Source organism: Agelaius phoeniceus, chromosome 6, assembly GCF_051311805.1.
Source record: "Agelaius phoeniceus isolate bAgePho1 chromosome 6, bAgePho1.hap1, whole genome shotgun sequence".
Lineage (NCBI taxonomy): Eukaryota > Metazoa > Chordata > Aves > Passeriformes > Icteridae > Agelaius > Agelaius phoeniceus.
The window spans coordinates 26,357,392-26,380,320 of NC_135270.1; the positions used below are offsets into that span (position 1 = coordinate 26,357,392).

At 45.7% G+C, this 22,929-nt stretch overlaps 1 protein-coding gene and 1 long non-coding RNA gene across 2 annotated transcripts; one reads left to right on the top strand and one right to left on the bottom strand.

The window, feature by feature from the left end:
• Positions 1 to 290: 290 nt before the first annotated feature.
• On the bottom strand, positions 291 to 7,070 carry LOC143694346 (uncharacterized). The gene is made up of 3 exons (XR_013182769.1): positions 6,817 to 7,070; positions 6,494 to 6,612; positions 291 to 2,797 (listed from the first exon to the last, which is right to left on the bottom strand). It is a non-coding gene; the product is annotated as an uncharacterized LOC143694346 (long non-coding RNA).
• Positions 7,071 to 16,749: 9,679 nt separating this feature from the next.
• On the top strand, positions 16,750 to 19,309 carry CHAC1 (ChaC glutathione specific gamma-glutamylcyclotransferase 1). The gene is made up of 3 exons (XM_054635145.2): positions 16,750 to 17,106; positions 17,195 to 17,230; positions 17,491 to 19,309. Exons 1-3 carry the CDS (start codon positions 16,849 to 16,851, stop codon positions 17,920 to 17,922), a joined length of 726 nt encoding a protein of 241 aa, XP_054491120.2. The 5' UTR covers positions 16,750 to 16,848; the 3' UTR covers positions 17,923 to 19,309.
• Positions 19,310 to 22,929: the final 3,620 nt, after the last annotated feature.

The following is a 22,929-nucleotide window of genomic DNA, read 5'->3' on the forward strand; positions in this document are numbered from 1 at the left end:
GCCTTCAGGGGGCTGAGCAGCCTCAGCTGTAATTTTGCTGCAGAGCTGAATGATTATCAGGTTCAAAATGCCTTTGCATTAACCTGAGCAGTATGTTATGCACACATCTTGTGTTCTCCTTTTGTTCTCTGCTTTATTTTTATATAAAAAGCATTGCTAAACATTTGCAGCATGTAATTTCCTGTAAGCTGGATGGAGTGTGTTCTGGAGTGTGAAGAAAGCTTTGCTAGTAGTACAAAGAACAACTGGTGAAGTGACATGGAGATAATTTTTTTATTTCTCAGCCAGCTTTCCTACTAATATAATTGCACTGACTCCAACAGTTACATCTGTGTTAATCAGGATGAGAGGGATTCAGGGTTAGGGATCCATTCCCTCTCTTCTCTCCCAGCTCCTACTGTACAGTGTCTGCAGCTGCCCTCTGCAGAATCCCCGGGTTCTCTGTGCACCATGTTCTCCATCAGGCATTGTTTATCCACTGTACGTTACAGCAGGTTTGTACAGTGCTTGCAGATCCTCTGTCCGTGGAGGCAAGAGTTACCATTACGGACAAACACCTCTGCAGGCCTGCCCTCCGCCCTGCTGTCACTCAGCACCGTGTGGGATGTGCCCAGGCAAATGGCAGAGCAGCTGCACTGACAGGAAGAGAACCCAGAAGAGGCACTACCGAAGGGATTCCCTTTGGCTGCAAACCCGCGCTGCTGGAGCCGACAGCTTGTCCAGAGAGAGGCGTTACCACAGCATGGCGCTGTGGGTCCTGCGGGCACCCCTGCTCCTCCACTCTCAGCTGGACGAGCTTTATACTGAGGAGACAGAAGAATTCGGAGAAAATAAGAAGGGTTGGTGTTTACCTGGTGCTTCACTGGCTTCAAAAGCTTTCGGCATGAGCTCATTCTTCGCCCCTTCATCCGTGTCTCAACAGAAAGACTCAAGATCCCTACACCAACAGATTCACATGCAAACAGAAATCTTCAAAAAGGAGAGCAGCTCTGCCACTGAGGACTCGGTGCACAGACTTCTTGCTTGCCTGATGTGAGACACACACATTTCCCATTCTCAACTTTCCTTTAGGGAACAGGTGTGCTTTTTCTGACCTTTTCCTGTGGGACCATGCAGACTGCTGCTCAGGGGATGGGAGTGTTGTTAAAGCAGTCACATGAGTCTTTTGAATAAGTCCATAAGGAATTCACCCTTTAGGTCATAATTAGTGTATTATATCTTTATTACTGTACTGTGGGGTTTCCAACAGCCACTGTCACTGACACAGGACTTGCTCTCCAAATTGTTTTGAATGCCATAAAGAGAAGGTTTTTTGCATGGCTTCTGCTGGAATTCTCCAAGCTCAAGTACCTGCTCAGTCTATGAATAGCTCTCTAATTCTAATGTTCAGTTAATAACTCATCGACCATAGAGGATGTTTTGATTGGTTGGTTTGGGGTTTTTCTGAGTTTTGGGGTCTTTGTTTTAGATGGGGAAGGTGTTGGTTTGTATGTGGGTTTTTTGTATTTATTGTTTTAATGAATACTTCATTACTTCCACACTTTGTCTTCATATTCCAGATCAGCAGCTGGTGGTGCAGTTTGAGAACAACCTTGAAAGATGAACCTTTATGCTCTTTGGACCACAGAGGAACTCACTTTTGATCTCTTTAAACCTACTTGCTCACACTTTCTTGCAGAAAAATTTCTACTAGTTCCAGGATGACATTCCTGCCAGACTCTGAATGTCATCATATGGAGATCTGCTCCCACACAGAAGGGTGCAGAAAAGATGATGTGCTAATGAGCTACCTTCTTATCCCTGCTGTCAGTTCAGTGACTCTCCCTCCTCCTCTTCCCTTCCCCTGAACTGCAAATGTAATTGCTTTCCAGCAGCCCTGCGAACAGCCCGGTCCATCTGCAGCCCTGGAATCCCTCCAGAGGGCAAAGTCTTGGCTTTTTGCTTCAAATTATCTTGTCTTTTCTTGAGAGGAGAAGGAAGGAAATACCAACCAGGGCACTGATGCAGCAAGACTGAGCAGCTGAAATGAGGCCAGCATCCCTTTTGCCATCAGACTACCCAGGCTGTCCTCCTGCCAGTGCTCAGCAGGCCAGTGGAGCCTGTTATTCTCCTTGGCAATGCAGCTTGTGCCCCTGAGCCCACTCCCCTCGTGCATTTCTCAACACATTACCTGGCACCCAACATGCAATATAATATCTAACACGGAATGTTAGCCTAAGACTTACCTCCTCTCCAAGGAACTTGACCATTTCTGCATGCACAGGACTTGGGTGCAGGCAAACAGGGTATTTGACATTGCTCACACTGGTTGCCAATCAAACTTGGGTCAAGTCACTTTCCCCTCCCCCTCTTCCTAGGTGTGAAGTGGGGCTGGTACTCACTCATCTGCCTAGAGGGTAGTTAGACTCAATTAACTGTTGTAAAAAGAGTTCTGTGTGCTACTGTGTCCCACTGATGCAACATCTGAACCTGCTCAGGCAAGAGGTATGCTCAGGCTAGAGCACCGAATAGAGCAAGGTCAGCACAAACTTTGATGATACTTGTGGTCTACTGAAGCCATAAAATAATTTCAGATGTCATGGTCATCAGCATCTTTCTTTCACATCACCTCTCCATATGCACATTAGAGCTTGCTAAGAAGCACATGATGTGATTCTTGAGGCTGTCCTGTGCAGGGCCTGGAGTTCAACTTGGATGATCCCGTGGGTTTCTTCCAAACCAGAATATTCTGTGATTCTGAGTGGTCCTGCTTAGGGCACTTGGAAATGGGGAGAATGAGAGATCAGAGGAAAAAAACCTGCATGAGAAAAGGAATTTGCCCGCTGAGTTTTCTTAAGAGGATCAATTGGTACAATATTTGTCAAATAACACTATCTGGGCGGTTGCTTTAATTTCTCATACTGAGGCAACATACCAGGAAAAAGATTTGTCAATAAAAATCTGACAAAAGACAATGATGCTTTCAAATTGTGTTGTTCCCCAACTCCCTTGTTTATGAAATCTATGCCAGCCTTTTATAGCTTTTTCAATTTAAAGGGTCATATTGAGAGCTCAGCTCTGTTTCCTGCCCTGCCTTTGTTTCTCAGTTTCCCATTTGTAGCTGTTTTTTGACTAGCCTGGTCACAAAGCATGAAATCAATTGTTTTCAAATCTAGTGCACTGTGTTCCCAACAAACACACAAAAAAACCTGGGGGATTCAACTTGTAACTATTTTGATCTGATATCTTCTGGGAAAAGCCACATGTGAAAACCAGCTAGCCTTCCCACATGGACTTCTCCCACTTGAAGGCTCTTCAGATGTGTTTTAATGGTAATGCTCAGCCTTATGATGCAATCTTTGCTAGATATATCATGGATGCTGTGACATGCCACAATGACCCTTCTACCCAGGTACTGAGTCCTCTCACAACACATTCTGCCATGAGCAATACCTAAAACGTGAGGCTATTGCACAATCATATCATGACACCTTCTTTCCATTACCTCCAGCACAGCAACTTGAAATTCCTCTTTAATTGTTCTCATTATCTTCCTCTACCACATATATTTCTAAAGAACCGCAAAAAATAGCTCAAAGAAAATAGGCCAGCTGTGTTACAGGAAAGTGGCTGAAATTTGTCCGAGGGGTTACCCCTCAGGCTCAAGGCTCCACAGAGGATGCTATGGAGTCTTGCTTTGGCTTTTCTTTGGTGCATAAACCAATGTTATGACAGACCTTACACCTGCTGATTGCTGGTGTTTAAAAGAAGACACATGGCAAAGCTATATTTATGTTCAACATACACCAAGTCACCCTGGCTTGAAGGGAGGAAGATAAGAGATGGTTCTTGGCTTAGATTTGGTCTCCCATTGCCTGTATTGCAGTATTGCCTGACTGCAAAGTGCAGTACATGGGCTTTGTTAGATGAATGGAGCCTCCCTCAGCCACACCATCACAGCTTGGTGCCATTCCATCAACTTACAGTGAAATCTAAATCCTTTCTGCTGCTGCATTTAACCTGCCTATCCACATATCCACCCACAACTGCTCTTTTACAGCCAAGCCCTTGACACACAATAGTTGTCTGCTCCCCTTCCCTTTGTATGCTCGTTCATGGAAATCCAAGGGCTAAGAAATCCTAAGGCTCTACTATGATGCTTTGCAATACTGGGAAGGGAAAATATTGTCGAGCCAGTTTAATGGGGCAGTTAAGGGAAAAGAGGGATGCTTGTAGGTGCACTCTAAGCTACTGTGCCATCAGATGTCATCTTAAACTGCTAAAGAGCAGTTTGCTTGTCCTGCTCATTTAGGATAAAACATATACACACAGCTCAGCCAGCAGCTCTGGAGAAGCAACAAGAAAAGCTGGGCCTTTCCCACCATTGGGATCAAGAAGAGAACAGCCATCCACAGCCTTGGTTTGAGGAAACTTCGTGTTAGAGGCTCCCATTTCAGCACAGAGGGTAATGGAGTGGGGGACAGGAGAAGAATAGGTGATGATGATTCAATCATCATCTGCTGGAATGCCGCATGAAACAGTCCTTGGGCAATGGTGTGATGCCACAGCCATCTTCAGGGTTAGCAAGAAAAGGCACTGGCAGATTCAGAGGGATTCTTTCTACCTCTGACTCTGAAGACTTCTCTTATGCATAGGCTCAGACTCAAATTAAAGGAATTACTAACTGCTTGATCTTAAGCACATTATGAAGATCAGCATCAAGTGATTTAAACACATTCTTATCAATCTTCAATCAGGAACCTCTGATCCTTGTTTTCTTGTCTAAGCTTTAAAACACAGCAGGGTCTGATCATAACATTATACATAGTCAGTCTATGAGAGGGCAGCATTGTCACTTCCCATTCCACAGTTTGAGGCAGTGTGACAGGGAATAAAGCTAAAGGATTTGCCATTAGCTTGAAGTGACAGACTTTAGGAATAAGCATCTGCCAGCCAAGATCTTAGAGAGGAGAACACTGCTGTCCTTTCACCCTGCATCCACATCTGCATGAAGCTTCTCTCCTCCAGACAGTGCCCAGATGCTCCAGCTGATGCTGCGAGCTACCTGCTGCTAGGCAGGGGTCTTGGCAGATTGTACCCAAGTGCTCTCAAGAGGTTGAGATTAGAGGGCAATTTTAAAAAGAGAAAACTATTATTCTGAAGAATCATTTACCTCTTAAAATCTATAAGGCAACAGCCTTCCTATCTTAGCTGGCACAGATTTCCTAAAATGGGAGCACAACTAGAACAGATTAAAATATATTGGTAACCACTCAGTGTTCCACAATATGACTTATATGTGTAAAATTAAGAATAGGCTGTACATGTCCCAGCACTGCTGATAGCAATGCCACATTCATCAGAAACTGGAACACAAGCAGCTGTATAGCCTTTATTATAATGGTCTGGAGGCTCTGGGGTAAGACCTTATTTATTCTTTTACTGGGAAGATGTACTCAAGGAACTGTTTCTATCCAAAACACACAGATAGAAACACAGAGTCTTTCCTCAACAGTGCAATCTGTACCATGGTGGTATTCACACATCTCTGAGGATTTGAAATATATGTGTTAGCTGAGAGTCCTGAAATCTTATACTGAGGATACCATCGAGGGAACATTTAGAGGCTTTTCCTTGAAATGAGGGGAGGGAAATACCTCTCAAAAAAAGCTGACATTGTCAGCTGCTGTCCTGGCACCAGTTAGTGTTCCTACCTCATGAGAATCTGTCTCTTTCAGGCTCTTTAGCCTGATGTAACCCCAGGCTATGTGTAACATCAGAGTTAGTAAACAGGTGGTGACGGTGCCTCTGCTTGTGTACAACATTCCAGTCCAATCATTACATAACATACCAACCACTCAAGCTATGATTTTGATATTCCACTGACACATCAGTCATCAGCATCCAGTGCCCATGCCACCAGAGTGTCTGCAGGTTTAGTCTGTCTCAGGAGCAGATTCCCCATGGTCAGCACTGTACTGCTCACTGCCAGATTTCACACTGGCCATTAAACAGGGACAGTGCCCTGCTAAACTCTGGATCCAGATTCAACCAAACTACATCACCTTTAACTCTGTGTTGTTACACTTGGCTTTGGAGGAATGAGTGCTACAAATGTCGTTACAGGGTGCAGGTAGAATTCAAATTGGATTAATTTAAGTAGATTACATCTAAAAAAGCACATAAGCCAAATCAATCTCCCTTCTCCCTCTTTTCCATCTCTCAAAAAAGTCCCATTTTTTTTAAGAGCCAGACGCGTGTACTACTGCACCCTACACTATCCTTTACTTAGGTAAGGCAGATAAACTGTACTTACATTCTGCTTTGGTGACATTGTTACTGCCTCCACATACAGACAGATATAACTAGGCAGGGTATTTGGCATTGGAAAGATACCACAGCACCTCAAACTACTGGAGAGATGCTGAGGGATGACATTAGAATGGGAAGAATGACAAGAAAATCTCTGGCTTTGACATAAAGAGATGAAGTTACTGAATTCAACATGGCTCACCTGAACTTAGGCTGTCACATCCGTTCCAAAAAACTCAGCATGTAGTAGGGTTTCAGCTAAGACAAGGTTAGGAACATGAGAAGAATTAAAATCTGCAATGGAGACGTGTCATGGCAGAGCTGGAAAAGGTTAATGCCAGAACGGGATCAATATCAGAATCAGACTAGACAGAGAAAAGCAATCTCACAGGGAACATTCATAGGTCAGGGCTAGCCAAAAGAGCAGCAACATCAGGACATGGTGAGTGCAGCAGAGAGTTCAGGCTGACACTGCAGTTACATGCACAGAGAAGTTACACAAGCAGACAGGTTAACAGTAAATACCTCGTTCTGTCAACACTGGATGCTGTTTTCGGCCATGGCTATTAAAAGCCTGGCACAGTATGACAGCTCTGGATGGAGCAGAACTCTGTTTGATGGTGCCCACAGGTCAATGATAGCTGAGGAACTCCTAAGAGGAGCTCAGATGACTTCAGTCGGGACCTTAACCAGCCAAGAGCTTGGTCACTGTCAGCCTCTATCATTTTGCTGTCAGTCCCACAGCTTCTGTGTGGTCCAGTGCCTGCTCTTCAAGTCACCGTGTTGCCTGCACAGAGGAGGATACAATGTCTCATGAGTCACTTTCCTGTTGCCTCCCAATTAGGAGCACGGCCCACAGAACTGCACTGTCAACACTTCCCACCACTGCTTACACGGCGAGAAGGTGCAGCAGAAACATCTCTGCACCCAGAAAAGCTGTTGAGTTACCCTTCCTTGTCACGCATTCCATCAAAAAGCTGACAGAAACCTTCTCACACATGCACTGGAAGCAGGGAAATTATTATTAGTTCATGGAGAGGCTGCTCAAGGCTGCAGGAGCCTTGCTTGCTCAGGCATTCTGACACAGCACAGGAACAGAGCTATCATTGCACACAAAGTGCACCCAAGACTTATGCCCAGAGAACAAAAGCAAAGACACAGCTTCTGGGCAGGGACTGCTGGTTTCTGCCTGGAGGAGGGAGGTGAAGGCAGTGCCTGCAGGCAGAGGCATGTCTGGTGACACAAAGCTGGGGCAGAAACACCAGCGGTCACTGCAAGCCCGGCTGCCAGAGCCGCGCAGGCCAGGGCTCTGCACTGACAGTGCCATGCGTCACAGGCAGCACAGGTGAATCAGCCCAGTCTTATACGTGCCTGGAGTCAGCTTCCCCCAAACACACCCCCTTACACACAGTGCAGCCACAGGGAATTCAATTTATGCTAATGCCTGAGTCACCCTGTTGATCATCTTCTCTCTTTGCAGCCACTACAACAGCAGTCTTGGCCGGGCAGTCAAGTGCCTGAAGCCTGGATACTGGTGCTCTTCCTACCTACCTTCTGCTACCACCACAGCCTATGACTTGACATGTTCTCAGAAGCCCTCTGTTTCTATCTCAGTGCAGGACAGCACAACCCTCTGCTACATGGCCCCAGTGTTCCATATGGGGCAGAAAGGAAACCTTCCCTCTCCAAAAAGAGCACAGTAAGACACACATATTGCTGGGGTTTTTATAAAGCCAAATCAGATTTCAAAGAGCCTGTAACTAGAGCCACTGCCTGTCTGGTAACAAGACCACAAAAATCATGCCTTCTCTTCAAGACAGGATTAATGTTATTTCACTAGAAAAATTCTGTTTCCACATGGGCTACAGCTGCACTTTCTGACCTCTCATTCTAGTATGCTTGGAAGCATCATATCTGCTAAAAACTCAACTGAAAGGGGTTTAATGTTGAAATAATTTACCTTCACAATCAGCAACAGTTTTAAAGTATTTGAGGGTCGTGATATCCCCATGATGGAAATGATAACACCAAGCTTTCAAATGCTTCTACAGCAAACTGCCACAAAGATTGTGAAGCATGGAATGCACCAGGACAACCCAGGAGGGGCCACAACCAACATGCAGGACAGCTCTGTCCAGGTAGATGCTTTTCTTGGTTTGATCTTGCATGTGGTTGAGCATAGGAGGACAATGCCCATCCTTGCCATACAGAAAATCCAACAGCCACTGATTACCTTTGACCATTCTCAGCTGTCCAGCCATGCAAGTTTTTGCTGTTCCCACATGCAAGAAGGTGGCAGGCACTTGACTTCAGAGAGCAGCATGACTGGTACAGGCAGGAGTCCACCCAGCTTTGCAGAGATGCTCCAGCACTGACTGCTGGCCCGCAAGATGGGAAGGATGGTGTGGATTGACTGCCGGGCAGCACATGTTACTTATGCATTTGTGCTCCAGGCTGAATGAGAAGTGTTTCTGTGGAACCTGCATGTCTTCACACAAGTTCTCATGCCTGTTATCCTGGCACTCATTTTTGTCTTCTGGAGCAGAGACAGCATGAGCTGATACACAGATGCTCTCTCTGAATTAAAGAGCTGGCAGATCTTGCTTATCATATTTGCCAGGGCACCACAAGGAAGACAGGCAACACTTAGCAGGTGTGTGAGTCATGTCTTGGCTTATTAAGTAGCTTTTTTCCATAGCATTTTGTTCTAAATAAATAGCATTGGGCTTTAAGGAAGGTGGTGATCATTAGCATGTTCTGCTCCTCATCTTAGGGAAGAGCCCCTGTAATTAGGAAGGACAGGTCTTTGGATCTACTGGGCTAATCACAGGAAGATTCAGAAAAGGAAACTGCAGACCTAGGTTACCAAATTAAAGTGCAAAGAAAGCAGGGTTTTATTTTGAGACAGCTGAGAACTAAGTGCCCAAAACCTAAGTGAACATGACTTACACACAAAAGGAATGGAGCCACTGTTGAGACAGAATCTGTCCTGTTGATGCCACAAAATCAAACATGCTAGATCACATACAACACATCTACACCTGGTTTTCAAGCCACAAACAGTTTTCAACGTATGTGCCAGAGATACAAAAAAGAAAGACAAATATTTTCAGCAGGACTGCAAATTTCCTTCAGACAGAAATGTAGTCTTTACATCAGAACATAAAATTCTGCCCAGCAAGGCCACATTTAAAGCAAAATCTTTCAGTACTTGTCACTAACAATAATCTGCTTGCTATGAGCTACAATCTCAGGACTATTTGGGATTTTTGGTCACAGCAATGAGACTTTTAGTCATTCTAGAAATAAACAAATCCCACTTACTGATACAACAGCAAAAGCATCTGTCTTCCTCTGCATTAAGCATCACATTAGGTAGGTCATTTGCTTGCAAATGTTCAAAAGAGTGGAATACAAAGTAAGTAAGTCATATGGACACATTAAAAACTGTAAAGGAGAAGGGATGCAGTGAAGGAGGAAGTTCTTGTTGAGATAGCTACTTATCACTGTTTCTCCACACTGATTCATAAGTCCCACACACTGAGTGGCTGGGTTATTGCTTTGATTGTAAAGTCAACACACACTTCTTCCTGCCCTGGAGCAATCAAGAGTCAAAAGCACTGTTCCTACTCTCCTTTTTGCCTTGATAAGGACTTGTCTGAGTGGGTAGCAGGTGGGTTTCTTCCTCTCTCAGATGAAGACTATTAGTGAGTATTCCAGGCGCAAATCCATCCCTCTGGCCACTACAAAGAGGGGCAGGGCTGCTGGGAGGCTGGCTCTCTCCTTACAGTGGGGCATGGCACTGTTGCCAGATGCCTGGTAGAGGGAGGACTTTGTTCCTCTTTGTGCTGTTTAGTCTTGTTGCAGACTTAGCTCTTGCTCTCTCTCTCAGCTCTTTAGCCGTGTGTTTTATGGGCTTTCTTCCCAAGGAGAAATCTCTTGTGCCTTTATTACACTTGGCAGCTTGCTGCTTCCTCTCTTTGAAAAGCAGGCTTGCTACTTGTGGCTCTTTCTTACAGCTTCGTGGCTGACTTTACAGCTCACTTCTCTGCTGCTAAGTAGAACATGAATTTCAACTTCCTTCTACCCTTCAAAATTCCAGATGATACTGTAATACTGCTTTATCTGTAATGCTGGGGTTTCTCAGCAGTCAAGGGATGAGGTAATGTTTCAGGGTGTGCATTTGTTCTGCAGCCTTTGTTTTGTCATTAATATATCAGTCAGACATTTCAGAACTCTCAGTTTGTGCCTGTTTAGGGCTTTGTGGTCATACTCTAGCTAGCTGTGTTGTAGAAAATGAATCCATAGCAGAAGAGAAGCAATTCTTGTTATGAAGACACTGTGACAATCTAGATAAGAACAGCTGCAAGTGTGTCAGGACAAAACCTCATCACTGCAAACTGATGAAGCCTCTCTGACACTACAAATCTGGGGAAATTCTGGTGCTTGGCTATACTTCAGCTGCTTCCTGTGATACTCCTGAAATGAAAACTTTCTGCTCATCAAACAAGAACACTTGATGGAAAGGCAGCAGGTAATAGAGGTAATGACATCACATAATCTCTGTTGCAGTTAAATCTACATAAAGAACTTATTTTTCTGTTATTGGTCCTTCATATAGAGGAATGGGGATTGCAGATTTAAAAACTTGCTGCTCTGCAGGTTAGGATATTCTTAATCTTCAAGCTAAGCCACTCGTGTCCAGTTAATGCTCATATCCCTTTGTGTGAATTCAGTTTCAATAACAGGGCTTTAGTTTGCTCAACTGTGATTTGTTTTCATGCCTCAAATACAGGAACCACTTGCTATTTTCCACTTGTGGTACCTGCCCCATTTATATATTTACATTCTTTGCTAATAAACTTTTGGGTTGTGTCTCTTTTTTCACCTCCCTTGACACAAGCACCAGGAGTTCTAAGAACAGTGCTTTTCCTTCAGATGTGGTAATTTTTTTAAGGACTCACAGCAATCACCATCCTGACTTTTATTGGTTTGCATCTAAGGTATCTTTGGGGTTGACTAAAGTCATATCCCTGCCAGTAATCTACTTTTATCTTAATCCTCTTTTTATTTGACTAGAGAGCTTCTTATTGGATTTTAAACTCTTTGCAAATGTGTAAACTGGCCCAAACTTCTGCAGTTCTTACTTCATTACATAGCTAAGTGCCAAAACAGAAGTTTCTCTGTTGCATTATTCCTTGTCCATCCTGAATGAATTCCCTATTATTTCTTGAACTGCTATTGAAATCAGCTGGTTACTTCCATAAAGAGTTATCCTTCCCTACTTAGGATGCAAATCATAGATTTGCTTTCTACCTTTGAATTAAAATTTCTGTTGTTCTACCATATTTCTGTCTTTGGATTCTTCAGTCTACCTGCTTATATCAACCAGTTGCTTCAGGTTTTTGCTCAGACTTGTTTAAAATTTTAGCTGTAAACTCATCTTTCTTCTTTTTATATGGAACTGAAACGCAATCACTTCCTGCAGTGAAACTTAATGAAATTACATCAGCCCAGACAAGATGCTGAGTTTTACAGCCTGGGCTGAGGTTCCCAACCCTGGCCTTGTGAGCCCATGCCTCCTCCATCCCTGTCTTGCCTTAAAGCTGCCAATGTGGACATCCACATGACTCCTCAGAATGCCCCTCTGGTGTTTGGGCAGCAGAGTGAGGCCATAGGGAGCAAAGAGCAGGGGGTTATACTGTACCAAAAAATGAGCCAATTGAGTTCATGGCTCACAGCATGGCACTCACATGAGCTCCTAGGTTTGGGATGCTGTGGGCTCAAGAAAAAGGAGTTTCCACAAGTCTGTACTCTGATTTTAATTTCAGTGTCCAATTTGTTCATCCCTCAAGCTAAGCTACTAGGAGTGTTTGAGCTTCTTTCCTACTCTTTACCCAGTAAAAAAACAAATCTGAAATTGTAGTTCTCATTCTTTATAGTGAATTTTTTAGATGTACTAGTGCTGGGAGGAACTTTGTCAGCAACATGGAATATGAGAGAGGGACAGGATGACCAGAGCAATCAAGGCCAGCTCCTGCCAGGGGAGTCAAAACTGCTCACCAGCTTGAAGTGAGAACAGGGTGGAGGAACTCAGCAAAACCCATTGTACAGCAGATCACTCTGGTGTACAACTCAAAAGCCAAGATGACAGTGCTGGATTTTCTTAAAGGACCCCCTCAGCTAACTACCAAGATACTGGTAGGGTATTGATGGCGTGTTGAAACACTTATCAGATATATTGATTTATTTTTTTCCTGTCATATAACGAATTCAAATACAAATCAAGTTTGTAATGTCTCCATCAAGTTTGTCACTCTCATCTGTGAACTGGGGACACTGCAAAATCTCCCAAGACAGCTGACAACAGTCAGAGCTGTAGCAATCATGGGGTAAACAGACTAAATGTGGAGTAGGTCAGCATCAGTTCAAGTTCTGTCCTGCAGAAGAATCACCCAAACTACCACCTTGTCCTAGACTTGGTTTTCAGTCTGAAGTCCTCAGGGTACTTCTTCCTCTGGATTTTTCAGTTGTTCTCTTCGACATACCGGTGTGTCCTTTGGCATTTCCAATTCTCTGTGCTCAAGACTGTATTTAACCCCACGAGTTAATGCCTTTAACAATGGAAGTGTGTTCCCTTTGGATGCAGCAAACAAATTCAAATACACCTATTTCCTACTGCTCTATATGTCTTTCCTGATGCCCAGGTTTTAATACAGAAGCTTTGACGATGTGGCTTCTGCATTTCCATGTTGGAAACAAGGCTGACTGCATGTTTCTATGGTAAGTGTTCACATCTGGAGGGGATTTGTGAATGCCATAAGAATTGGATTCCTCAAACAGAAGTAAGACCCCTGGTGATGCACATGGATGTGGCTTTGTGAATGTCAGGTGAATAGCACTGATTTACATTTCTTTATAAAAAGTCTGTGGCATTGTTTGAACTTAATCTCCAATTCCAGTAGTTTTAATTTTTACTGAAGCCTTCAGGAAAAGAGGACAATTAGTTTTTATATTCTTCTGTCTGCTCATTGTAGAGAGGAAAGCAGTGCCAAGGTTTTGGAAGATTAGTGGTGTCTGGAAATGATCTGGCAATCCTCCTATCCCCAGCTGATATTTTCTGAACATACCAACTTTTGGTAAGACCCAGTGTGTGCCCTCAGTTTATTGAAGTAAATAAGAGCCTGACACACAAGCCACTGCTATGTGTCATGCCAGCCCTGTTGTTGGTTCCTCTGGCTCTAAGGTGATTCACCAGTATCCTGAAAAACAGGCAGCCCTGGCACTGCTGGTCACCCCACACTAACATGGGAATGCCTGCTCTGGGGCAGCACAGCACATACTGCTAAAGAGAAACTAGCTCCTCCTTTTCCTGAAACATGGAAAACTTGTTTCAGGAGTAACAAATAAAGCTATGATTGCCTTTTTCTCTTTCCCAAAGGTTCCAGGGCAAAGAAAACATGCTGTTACGGGGTTTTTTTAAATTATCATTATATTAACAGAGTATGACCATTATATTCCATTTCTTTTCCCTTAGGCACTTTTAAATTGTTGAAATGCTATGGCTTTTTTCCATCTCCTTTTGTTGTACTACAAAATCTACATCATATTCCCTAACAGTTAACTCCACTGCTGTTCCATGTCCTCTCTCACATCTGTTTGAACATTCCTGTGTCTCAGTTTGGCAGGCTGCTCCCCTGGCCTTTTGAACACAAGCTCCAACCACCTCCTTTATACCCACCTGCTTCACTTACATAGCTGCATCTATACTGCCTGCAAGACACCTTTTCTTGCTCAGGCTTTTACCCCTGGTGAGCCTCATGTCCTTAGTTTATTTAACCAAAGTGCAGTGAAGGTACAGTCAAGGTCAGAAATGAATGAAAGAAATCTTGAAACAACAACAAAAAATTCTTAAGCTGTTGCTGTATATGCTACAACTTCAGTTACAGTCTTCCCTCAGGCTGTGCTCCTAATGATGGAGCAATATCCCAATTTACACAAGAAAATCAGGGACTTCAAAAGGAGTTTCTAACCTCATTGATCTGGTTGTACAGCACTGCAGGGAGCAGACACCTGTAGTGTTTAACTGGTGTGGGATGTGAAGCTGATCTCCTGAGGCTTTCGCTGTACACATTGGCTCTCCATTGCAAATCTGGCTCAGCCATGCACCAGAGCCTTTAAGCAAAGGCAGACACACAAATGAGACAGCTCTGCAAAGGAAAGAAGCAATTTTTTCTCCCTCGCCAGCAAGCATACTTCCCAGTGATATAATTTTGAATTTCTTGGTCCAATTTTCCTTAGCTTAGTACCAGCAGATAAGATACCTAGAGCTTTGTTTGTCACACATGTATTTCTCAGTCACAGTGCATTTCTCAGATCACAGAATCACAGAAGATGCTGAGTTGGAAGGGACCCATCAGGATCATCGAGTCCAACTCCTGGCCCTGACCCCAAGAATCACACCCTGTGCCTGAGAGTGTTATTCAAACACTTCTTGAAACCAGACAGGCTTGGTGCTGTGACCACTTCCTTGGGAAGCCTGTTTCAGTGCTCAGCCACTTTTGGGTGGAAAACTTTTTCCTGATATCAAACCTAAATCTCCCCTGACTCAGCTTCATGATTTTTCCTCAAGTCCTGTCCCTGGTCACAAGAGTGAAGAGATCAACACTTGTCCCTTTGCTTCCCCTCACGAGGATGTTGAAGACCACAATGAGGTCTCTAAGTGTCCTCCATACTGAACAAACCAAGAAAATGGATGAAATTCACCTTCTGGGGAAAGCTGAAGACAGAGGTCAGATTTTTTTTTTTTTTCAGCTGGTATTACTAATACCAGGACCTAGCAAGACCACCTTCATCTTATCTTTTAGACTGATTTGTCTCTTTTTGTGCTCTTAATAATGAGGATGCACCTACAGACAAGTGTTTTAATGCTTTTATTAACTACATATTGGGGGTTTGCTCGAATTTCCTTAATTTTAGCAGGAAACAAAAAGTAAAGAACTGAATATGAAAAATATACACTTGCCCTAGATATACAATCAGACACAGAAGACTGGTTTAATTCCCAGAGGACACTGTTTTCATTTTATTGAAAGGCCACATCATTTTAGCATTGACAAACTCCTGCTAAGGCAGGAGTCTTGTATGTTAGGGGACAGGAACCACAAGACTGAAAAAACATAAGACTAGACATCAGTTTCTTGTTTTGCCAAGTGAAGCTTTGATACAGACAGCTGACCAGAACAGTTTCTGGAGCATTTTCTGGTCTAAGGACTCTGAATAGAGCAGCTGTACAGACAGGTGACAGATTCACCTTCTGCCTATGGAAAGGGACCAGCAGAAAAGCATTCAGAGGCTGCAGCCTGTGCCAGCATGGGTGTGTGGTGTGAAGGGCTGGGAGCATGCCATGCCAACCCCATACCTTTGAGCCTGAGTAAGACAGAGAAGGTGATTGGGAAAAGCGCAAGTAGAGAGGAAAATGAAGGAGCTTTGGGCTCCGTAACAAGGCTGACCTTGGGAAGGGTCATCACAGTGACAAGTCAGAGAGTCAGTCGTGCAGAGCAGGAGAAAAGGACGTGCTGTGTGAGGCACAGAGCAGCAGGGCAGATGTGAGAGCCATGCAGACTCTTGTCACCCGTGGTGAACACACCACAGTACAGGGAGCACCCACCACACACTGTGGGTGTTGTAGCTGCAACACCCTGTGAAGCGGAATGGAAAGGTGGGTGCCAGTTGGATGGGGACCAACAGGAAGCTAAATAAAAGACTGTAAATAGACTGTTTAGATTGATTGAGTGCAAAGGACAAGAACAATAATGAGAAACACTTTGGCAAATTTGTTTTTTATTCTTTCTCCTCCTCTCTCACCAAAAGGAATTACTTTGTAATGTAAAAGTCCACCTCTTTAGCTGTCACAACCTGCCTAGAGCTGGTTGACAGCTGGGTGTCCATCCCATACACAGACAGCACTTGCACCCCTCCATGTAACAAATGTTATTTATATATTACAAGCTGACACTCCAGCCTGGATATAGTACTAGGGAAAATGCACTCAAGTAGCTGGATTCAGCACCGTGTCCTCGCATTAGTGTGGATGTTATTATTCTGTTTTGCCTATGTTCCTTACACCTTGGCGCTGTGGACGTCAGGTGCTGTCGCGCCACCCTGTTAAACATTAACTGCCTGGTTTTCCATGGCAGCACCTCAGGTTCTGGGGTAAAGCCAAAGCCGGGAGCGCGGGGCAGGCTGCTAAGAGGGGCCGGCCCGCTCATTGCAGCCCAGCGTCTCCCTTTGGGCACGGCGCGCTCTGCTCCGGCGGCCTCCGCGCTCTGGCATCCCCGGGCGGGAATGCGGCACCAGGCGCTGCCGGACGTGCGGACCCCGGGCCGGGCACCCCGCCTGACGCAACCCGCGCCCCGCTTTGCCCCACGCGCGGCGCCGCGAAACCTCCCGCCCTCGTTGCATCACCCGGGCGGGCGGGGCGGGGCGGGCGGCCCGGGCCGCCTTTAAAGCGCCGCGGCGGCCGAGCCGCGACACCGCCACCGCCGCAGCCCCGAGATGAAGCGCGACCCGCAGCTCCCCGAGGAGAGCCCGGAGCCGCCGCCACGCCCGCCCCTCTCCTCCTCCTCCTCCTCCTCCTCGCCCTCGGGGCAGGCGGAGGGCGCGGAGCTGGCGGCGCCGGTGTGGATCTTCGGGTACGGCTCGCTGGTGTGGAGGCCGGGCTTCGAGTTCACGTCGCGCAAGGTGGGCTTCATCCGCGGCTACAGCCGCCGCTTCTGGCAGGGGGACACCTTCCACCGCGGCAGCGAGAAGATGGTAAGGGCGGGGGGGCGCGGGGTGCTGGGGTGCCGCGGCTCGGCTCGGCTCGGCTCGGTTCTAACGCGCTGCCTTTCTGTGCCCACAGCCCGGGCGGGTGGTGACGCTGCTGGAGGACTGCGGGGTGAGTACCGGGGGCGCTGGGGCTGGCCTGGGTGGGGGGTGCCCGCGTCACCTCCCGGACGGGTGTGGTGGCAGCCGAATGCTCTTAAGGCCCCCCGGGATCGTGGGGGGTTGTGCGGTGCGTTACCCTTCTCTGCTCTCTCATCACTTGTGCGGGGACCACCCCGAGCAAGGGAGACTTGATTTGAAACATTGGCGAGCGGCTAGACAGGCCAGTGCAGGTAACAGCATCCCGTAACCACCCTGCTCTTTGACTTTCAGGCATGCACGTGGGGTGTAGCCTATGAGGTCCGTGGGGAACAAATTGCTGCATCGCTCGAGTATCTCAACATGCGAGAAGCTGTCCTGGGAGGCTATGACACCAAGCTGGTGAAGTTCCACCCTCAGGAGAAAGATGCAGAGGAACCCATCCTGGCTCTTGTTTACATTGCAACACCCCAGAACCCTTCCTACCTTGGCCCAGCATCTGAAGAAGACATTGCAGCTCAAATCATTGTCTCAAGCGGTTGTGCTGGTCATAACATAGAGTACTTGCTGAGACTGGCAGACTTTATGCGCTACTTCTGTCCTCAAGCAGAGGATAAACATCTCTTCTCCATTGAAGAGGCTCTTATCTCCATCCTTCCTTGTCTATACTACACAGAGGAGTCTCTAGAAGAAACTGCAAGTGTCCCTCAGAAGTCTAAGGGTTGAAATAGGAAATATTTTTGCAGGGTTCAGTAAAAGGGACATAAGGGAGAAGAAAGCAGTGGGGACAATCTTAACTCTGATAAAATATACTGGACTGAGTGAATAAAGGGAGAACTAGCAAGTAGTTGGGGAGGGAAGAAGTGGAGAGTAAAAGGCTTGCAATAGGACTTGCAGTTAGTACTTGTTACACTCCTTGTCTGTAGCATCACCATACCCATCACTGCTTTCCAGCTGAGGAGCTGGGATATTCACAGGAACTCTGCTCTGTAAGACTTGCTTCTGGGAGTTAAACCTGAGGCACTCGTTTTCTGTAGAGAAAGAGGCTCATCTATTCTGTGCACTTTCTCTTTTTTTCTTATCTTTTTTTTTCTTTGAAAACTAGTTGAGCAGGACTTGACTGGGTTTAAGCAGTATCTGTGTAATTCTACCTCAGATTGGCAAAAAACTGTTTGTGTGGTGGTGGAGACTTTGGCAGATTCTGCCAAATAAAACCTTTATTTTTTTCCCCTGCCTTGTCCCACCTCCAATGCAATGACCTGACACTAAATTTTAGAACGTTTGTGCAATATAAAGTGAACAGGCCTCTTAATGCTCTTGTGGATCCTACTTCCTTATGTTGTGAAGGATCACAGTAATGCACTTCTTTTATAAAATGTCATACTGTATTTATTATGTGATACATTTCCTCCTAGGAGGGGTATCTAAACTACTCACATGCCACAGTGGTATGCAGCCCACGCTCAACCTTGCATTTGTGCCTTCTAGTTTTAAATCAGTTTTCTGAGGAGCTAAGCCTGCTTTAATGACAAGCTTTTCTCCAAGCTTCACTGTCCTTGTGCTGCTCCAGACATAACTGACTCTGTAAGAAAAGGTCCTGCCTGTGTGGGAAGCCTGTGCTGCCTGCAGGAAAGGTGTCAAGAGACTTTTAACTAGCCCTGAACTGGATAAACCTCTGGTGCTTCAGGATGACGTGGGTTTCTGTAGAAGCATTTTTTGAGGGTTCTAGTTCCATACAGGGGTGTCTGTCTGGCACCTTCCATTTGACTGCAGAGCACCATGAGTGACCATACTTGTACGCCTGTGAGCTGCTGAAAAGCCTGCCTTGACCATGTTAAGCAGAGGCACTGCTGTGAGCTCAGACTTTTCAGTTTCACATATTAACAGCATGAAAACCCACAGTATTTTGTGACAAAACTGCTGCTACTGCAACTGCAGCAAAATAGCTCTTGAGAGCTGCCCCCTGGGACTGCTGGCTCCTCCCAAATGCCATGTGTTTTTTTAATTATAAAAAAGGCGAGGGACTGTTTGTATTACTGTGGCTTGTATGCATATGAAGTGGTACGGTGCTGTGCCCAGTAATAAAACAAACTGACAAAGTCAGTCTCATGTACTTTGGTGTTAGTCTTTTTCATTATGGACTTAGAGTTCAAACTAAGAAGTCTTGGGTTTTTGTGGGGTTTTTTTGGTTATTGTTTTTTTTTGTTTTGGTTTGGTTTTGGGGTTTTTTGTGTGGTTTTTTTTTTGTTGTTGTTGGGGTTTGTTTTTCTTTGGTGTGTGGTTCTTTTTGTTTGTTTTTTGTGGGTTTTTGTTTGTTTGTTTTTGTGGGTTTTTTAATGGTGAATTAATTTTTTTTAAACAAAGCCTTAATTGCTAATGCTGCTGAAGTTCCTATGAATTTTTTGTGGTTTTGTTCTGTTTTTTTAAATCATCTTGCTGAGCAGCATGCCTCTGCCAAATCTAGTGGAAGAACCCAACTGACTCTTTCCTTTGAGAAAAGGGGATTCAGTGACTTTCTCTTTCCAGCTTTTGTTGATTGTGGAGTGCTGGTACTGACAACAGACACAAGCCAGCCCTCCAAACTCTGCAGGGCAGGCACAGAAATGTAATTCTTCCTTGGCAGGTGAAAGGATTTTCATTCTGAGTGTAATTTGGCATTGCTGTTTCCAAGAAGTAATAGTGGGCGGACCAGAAACTGCAGCTGCAGCCAGATCTGCTGGCTACTGTAAGGGAGTCAGTTATTTTTTCCTGCCTTGTGCCCCACGTGGTGTGTACAGGGGTAATGTGCACATTCCCACTCCTCTTGTTACCAGCTCCCTCAGCACCAGCAGATCACTGTACCTACCAGTATAACCTGCCTCAAGACTTGAGTGATGAAGTAAGAACTAACTGAAACAACTGAATGTACCACTAATTAAAGGCAGGATAACAGAGTAGAGAAAAATACACTTTCACTGTCCTGTGGAGGCTCTCACTTCAGCTGAGCAGCTGCACCCTGGGGGCTGGGGTATCCTCCAGCTGGAAAATCAAAGGGTTAAAGATGGAACTGATCTGCAGAGAAACACTCCCTCACTAGTACAAGACTGGGGTCAGATTCCAGAATAACTCCAGATAAAACAAAACCATCTTCACACCTTTCCAGTCTTCACAGGCACAAAGATGCCACTGACAGGAATTAACATCAGATGTGCACTGAGCAACCTCCATTGCCACTGCACAGGGATAGGCCTGTGCCTTGTCCTGCCAAGCCTGGAATGGCCCCGTGATCCTTCACAATCTGGTAGGAGACAAGCAGTGAATGCTTACGAACAATGCAGCTGCACTAGGAATGTTCCTTCAGTGGCTGTTTCTACTTCCTGAAAAACTTCACTGTTTTAAACACAGGTACACTACTCCACTGAACTACCATTTTCTTCCCAAGGAATTCTTTGTAGTGGACTTCCAAAAAAGGGACCCCATTTTCTCATCCGAAGCAGTGAATTCGGCAGCTTGCTGTTGTCACCCTGTCACTGCATCTTCAAGTCAGTAAGACACTGAGGTCATTAGTTAACTTCTTTCTCCCAAGGCTTTTGCTGTGTCCTGTGAGTCTGGGGACTGATCATATTTTGATCAGTTGATTAATTTAAAAGGTTAACTTCCCAGACTTGAACTTTGGCCATGTGAGTGAGGAGAGATGGCACCCTGCAACATTTGCTACATGCCGAGACTTTGTACTGCTACACAAAGGTGGGGATTCCTTGCCTCTGATGAACCAAGTGGGAGGAATGTAATTGCTGTCTGGAGGCAGTCTCACAACCATGGCACCTGGGAGTGCCAGGTGGATGGTGACACACAAAGACAGTGTCCTACCCCAGGTATATTTCCCTGTAGGTTTCCTGTCCCTGTGCAGCCCAAGCCAAGCAGCTGGCTGTGGGTGCAGCTCCAGCTTCCGGCAGCCCTGCCACTGACAACTGGCCTGGGAAAAAACACTCACCATTGTCAGAGGGACACCCAGTGCTGCCAGACCCCTCTGGAGATGCTTCCCTATCCAGCAGCTTCCTACTGCATGTGCAGTTTTTTCTGACTTCCCTATGACAAGCTCATCCCCATCAGGTCACCTCACATTAGAAACCAATTGCAATGGAAACACATTTACAAGCTCTATCAATTGCATATTTCCCAAGCCTAAAACCAGCACAATTCATATGATTTCAGTTCCTTCTTCAGCCTTTTCCATTTTCCTGCCCAGCAGTTCCCACACAGTCTTGGAACATGGGCCTGAGTCACCATTTCCTTGAGTACACTAAGATAGGACCTACCCAACTGCTTTGCAGTGGCACAAGCCCTCTAAATAAAGTAGAGGACAACAGTTAATCCAGTCCCAGCCTTCATATGTTAAAGCACTCCTGAGGGCAAACAGTCCTTGAAAGGCAGAGAAAGCATAAGCAAACTCAGCAATGTTAAAAGGATTCAGAGAGAACCAAGCCAAGAGGAAAAACCTCTGGGTTTTAGATGCTACAGTACAATTGCAATTTCAAGGTGGAGTGTCCAGAACAGAGGAGACCATGCAGGTAAATCCACCAAAGTGATTCCAGCTTTAGTAAAAATTAGTTTAAATATAGCATCTCCAAGGTGTGAACTTACCTGTGCTTCATGTACTTCTCCAGGTCAGAAAATTAATGAGACCAAATTCGTATTTGTGGCTGATGACAATAAATGCATGCAACTTGGCAAGAGAAGGAGGTGGTAGGAAAAGGGAGAAGAGAGGAAACAGATCAGATTTCCTCATTTCCTCAAATGGGTGTGAAAGCAGCCAATGGCTTGGTCAAGTCTACCTGAGGAAAAGGTACATTTGAGCATCCCAAGAGTGGGGCCAGCACAGACTTTGAAGGCCACTGAAGAGCCAGCCCAGAGTCTCAGTTCCAGGAGGAGCTGAAGGGGGAAGGTGGAGCTCTGCATGCATGCCCACAGGCTTGAGAGGCTCCCTGGGGCTCCGCCATGTGTGGCAGGGAGAGCCTTGCAGGTGGCCTGCAAGTCACAGGGAATGGCACATGCTGGACTTAGCATCTGTTACAGAACTGCAGCTGGTTGTATGCAGCACATATTATTCCATATGTGTCAGCCTGCTCCTCAGAGACAGGCTGCAATATGGATTTAATTACCTACAGATGTTTCACAGGCAGAGGAATAGCAAGAGATAGACCCCAAAGAAAGCTGCTGTGTGTGGGAGCCTGCGGAGGCCGTGCTGGCCGCGCTCCCCTGGCAGCGGCAGAGGCAGAGGCACTTTGTGCACATGAACACAGGGTGCATCTGTCCTGAGAGCACGGCTGGCTGGGTCACAGCCTGCTCTTTGCTCCTGCCACCAGCAAAGCTGGCAGGGAAAAGAAAGCAGGGGAGAGAAAGAGGGTCTGCTGGCTGTACAGCTGCACCAGAACAAGGCAGACGCTTTGCATGAAGTATCCAGATGTGGCCACCTGTGTGCTTTGACACTTCTCCAGGTAACACATTCCAGACAGTTCAGCACCAGAATGGGGGCACAGCTGATATGTCCCAAAACCTGGTAGTCAATCTAGGGCTTAAACTTTAAATCAGGTTTTATCACATTCAGTGCAGTAATTTCAGCCCAAAGGCAGAAAGGAAAGCGAATGAGCAGAATTTGGATGGGAGATGTTCCCTGAGTCAGACTTCTTTCTCACTTTGATGCTGCCAGTTTTCACAACAGGGCACAGACTTCAGGAGCACCAAATCCAAATA

What these genes read in the sequence shown, in the direction of transcription:
- CHAC1 (XM_054635145.2), top strand. Translation starts at nt 16,849, where the DNA reads ATGAAGCGCGACCCGCAGCTCCCCGAGGAGAGCCCGGAGCCGCCGCCA. An exon ending in ACCGCGGCAGCGAGAAGATG is followed by an intron (nt 17,107 to 17,194) that starts GTAAGGGCGGGG and finishes CTGTGCCCACAG; the next exon opens with CCCGGGCGGGTGGTGACGCT. An exon ending in CGCTGCTGGAGGACTGCGGG is followed by an intron (nt 17,231 to 17,490) that starts GTGAGTACCGGG and finishes TTTGACTTTCAG; the next exon opens with GCATGCACGTGGGGTGTAGC.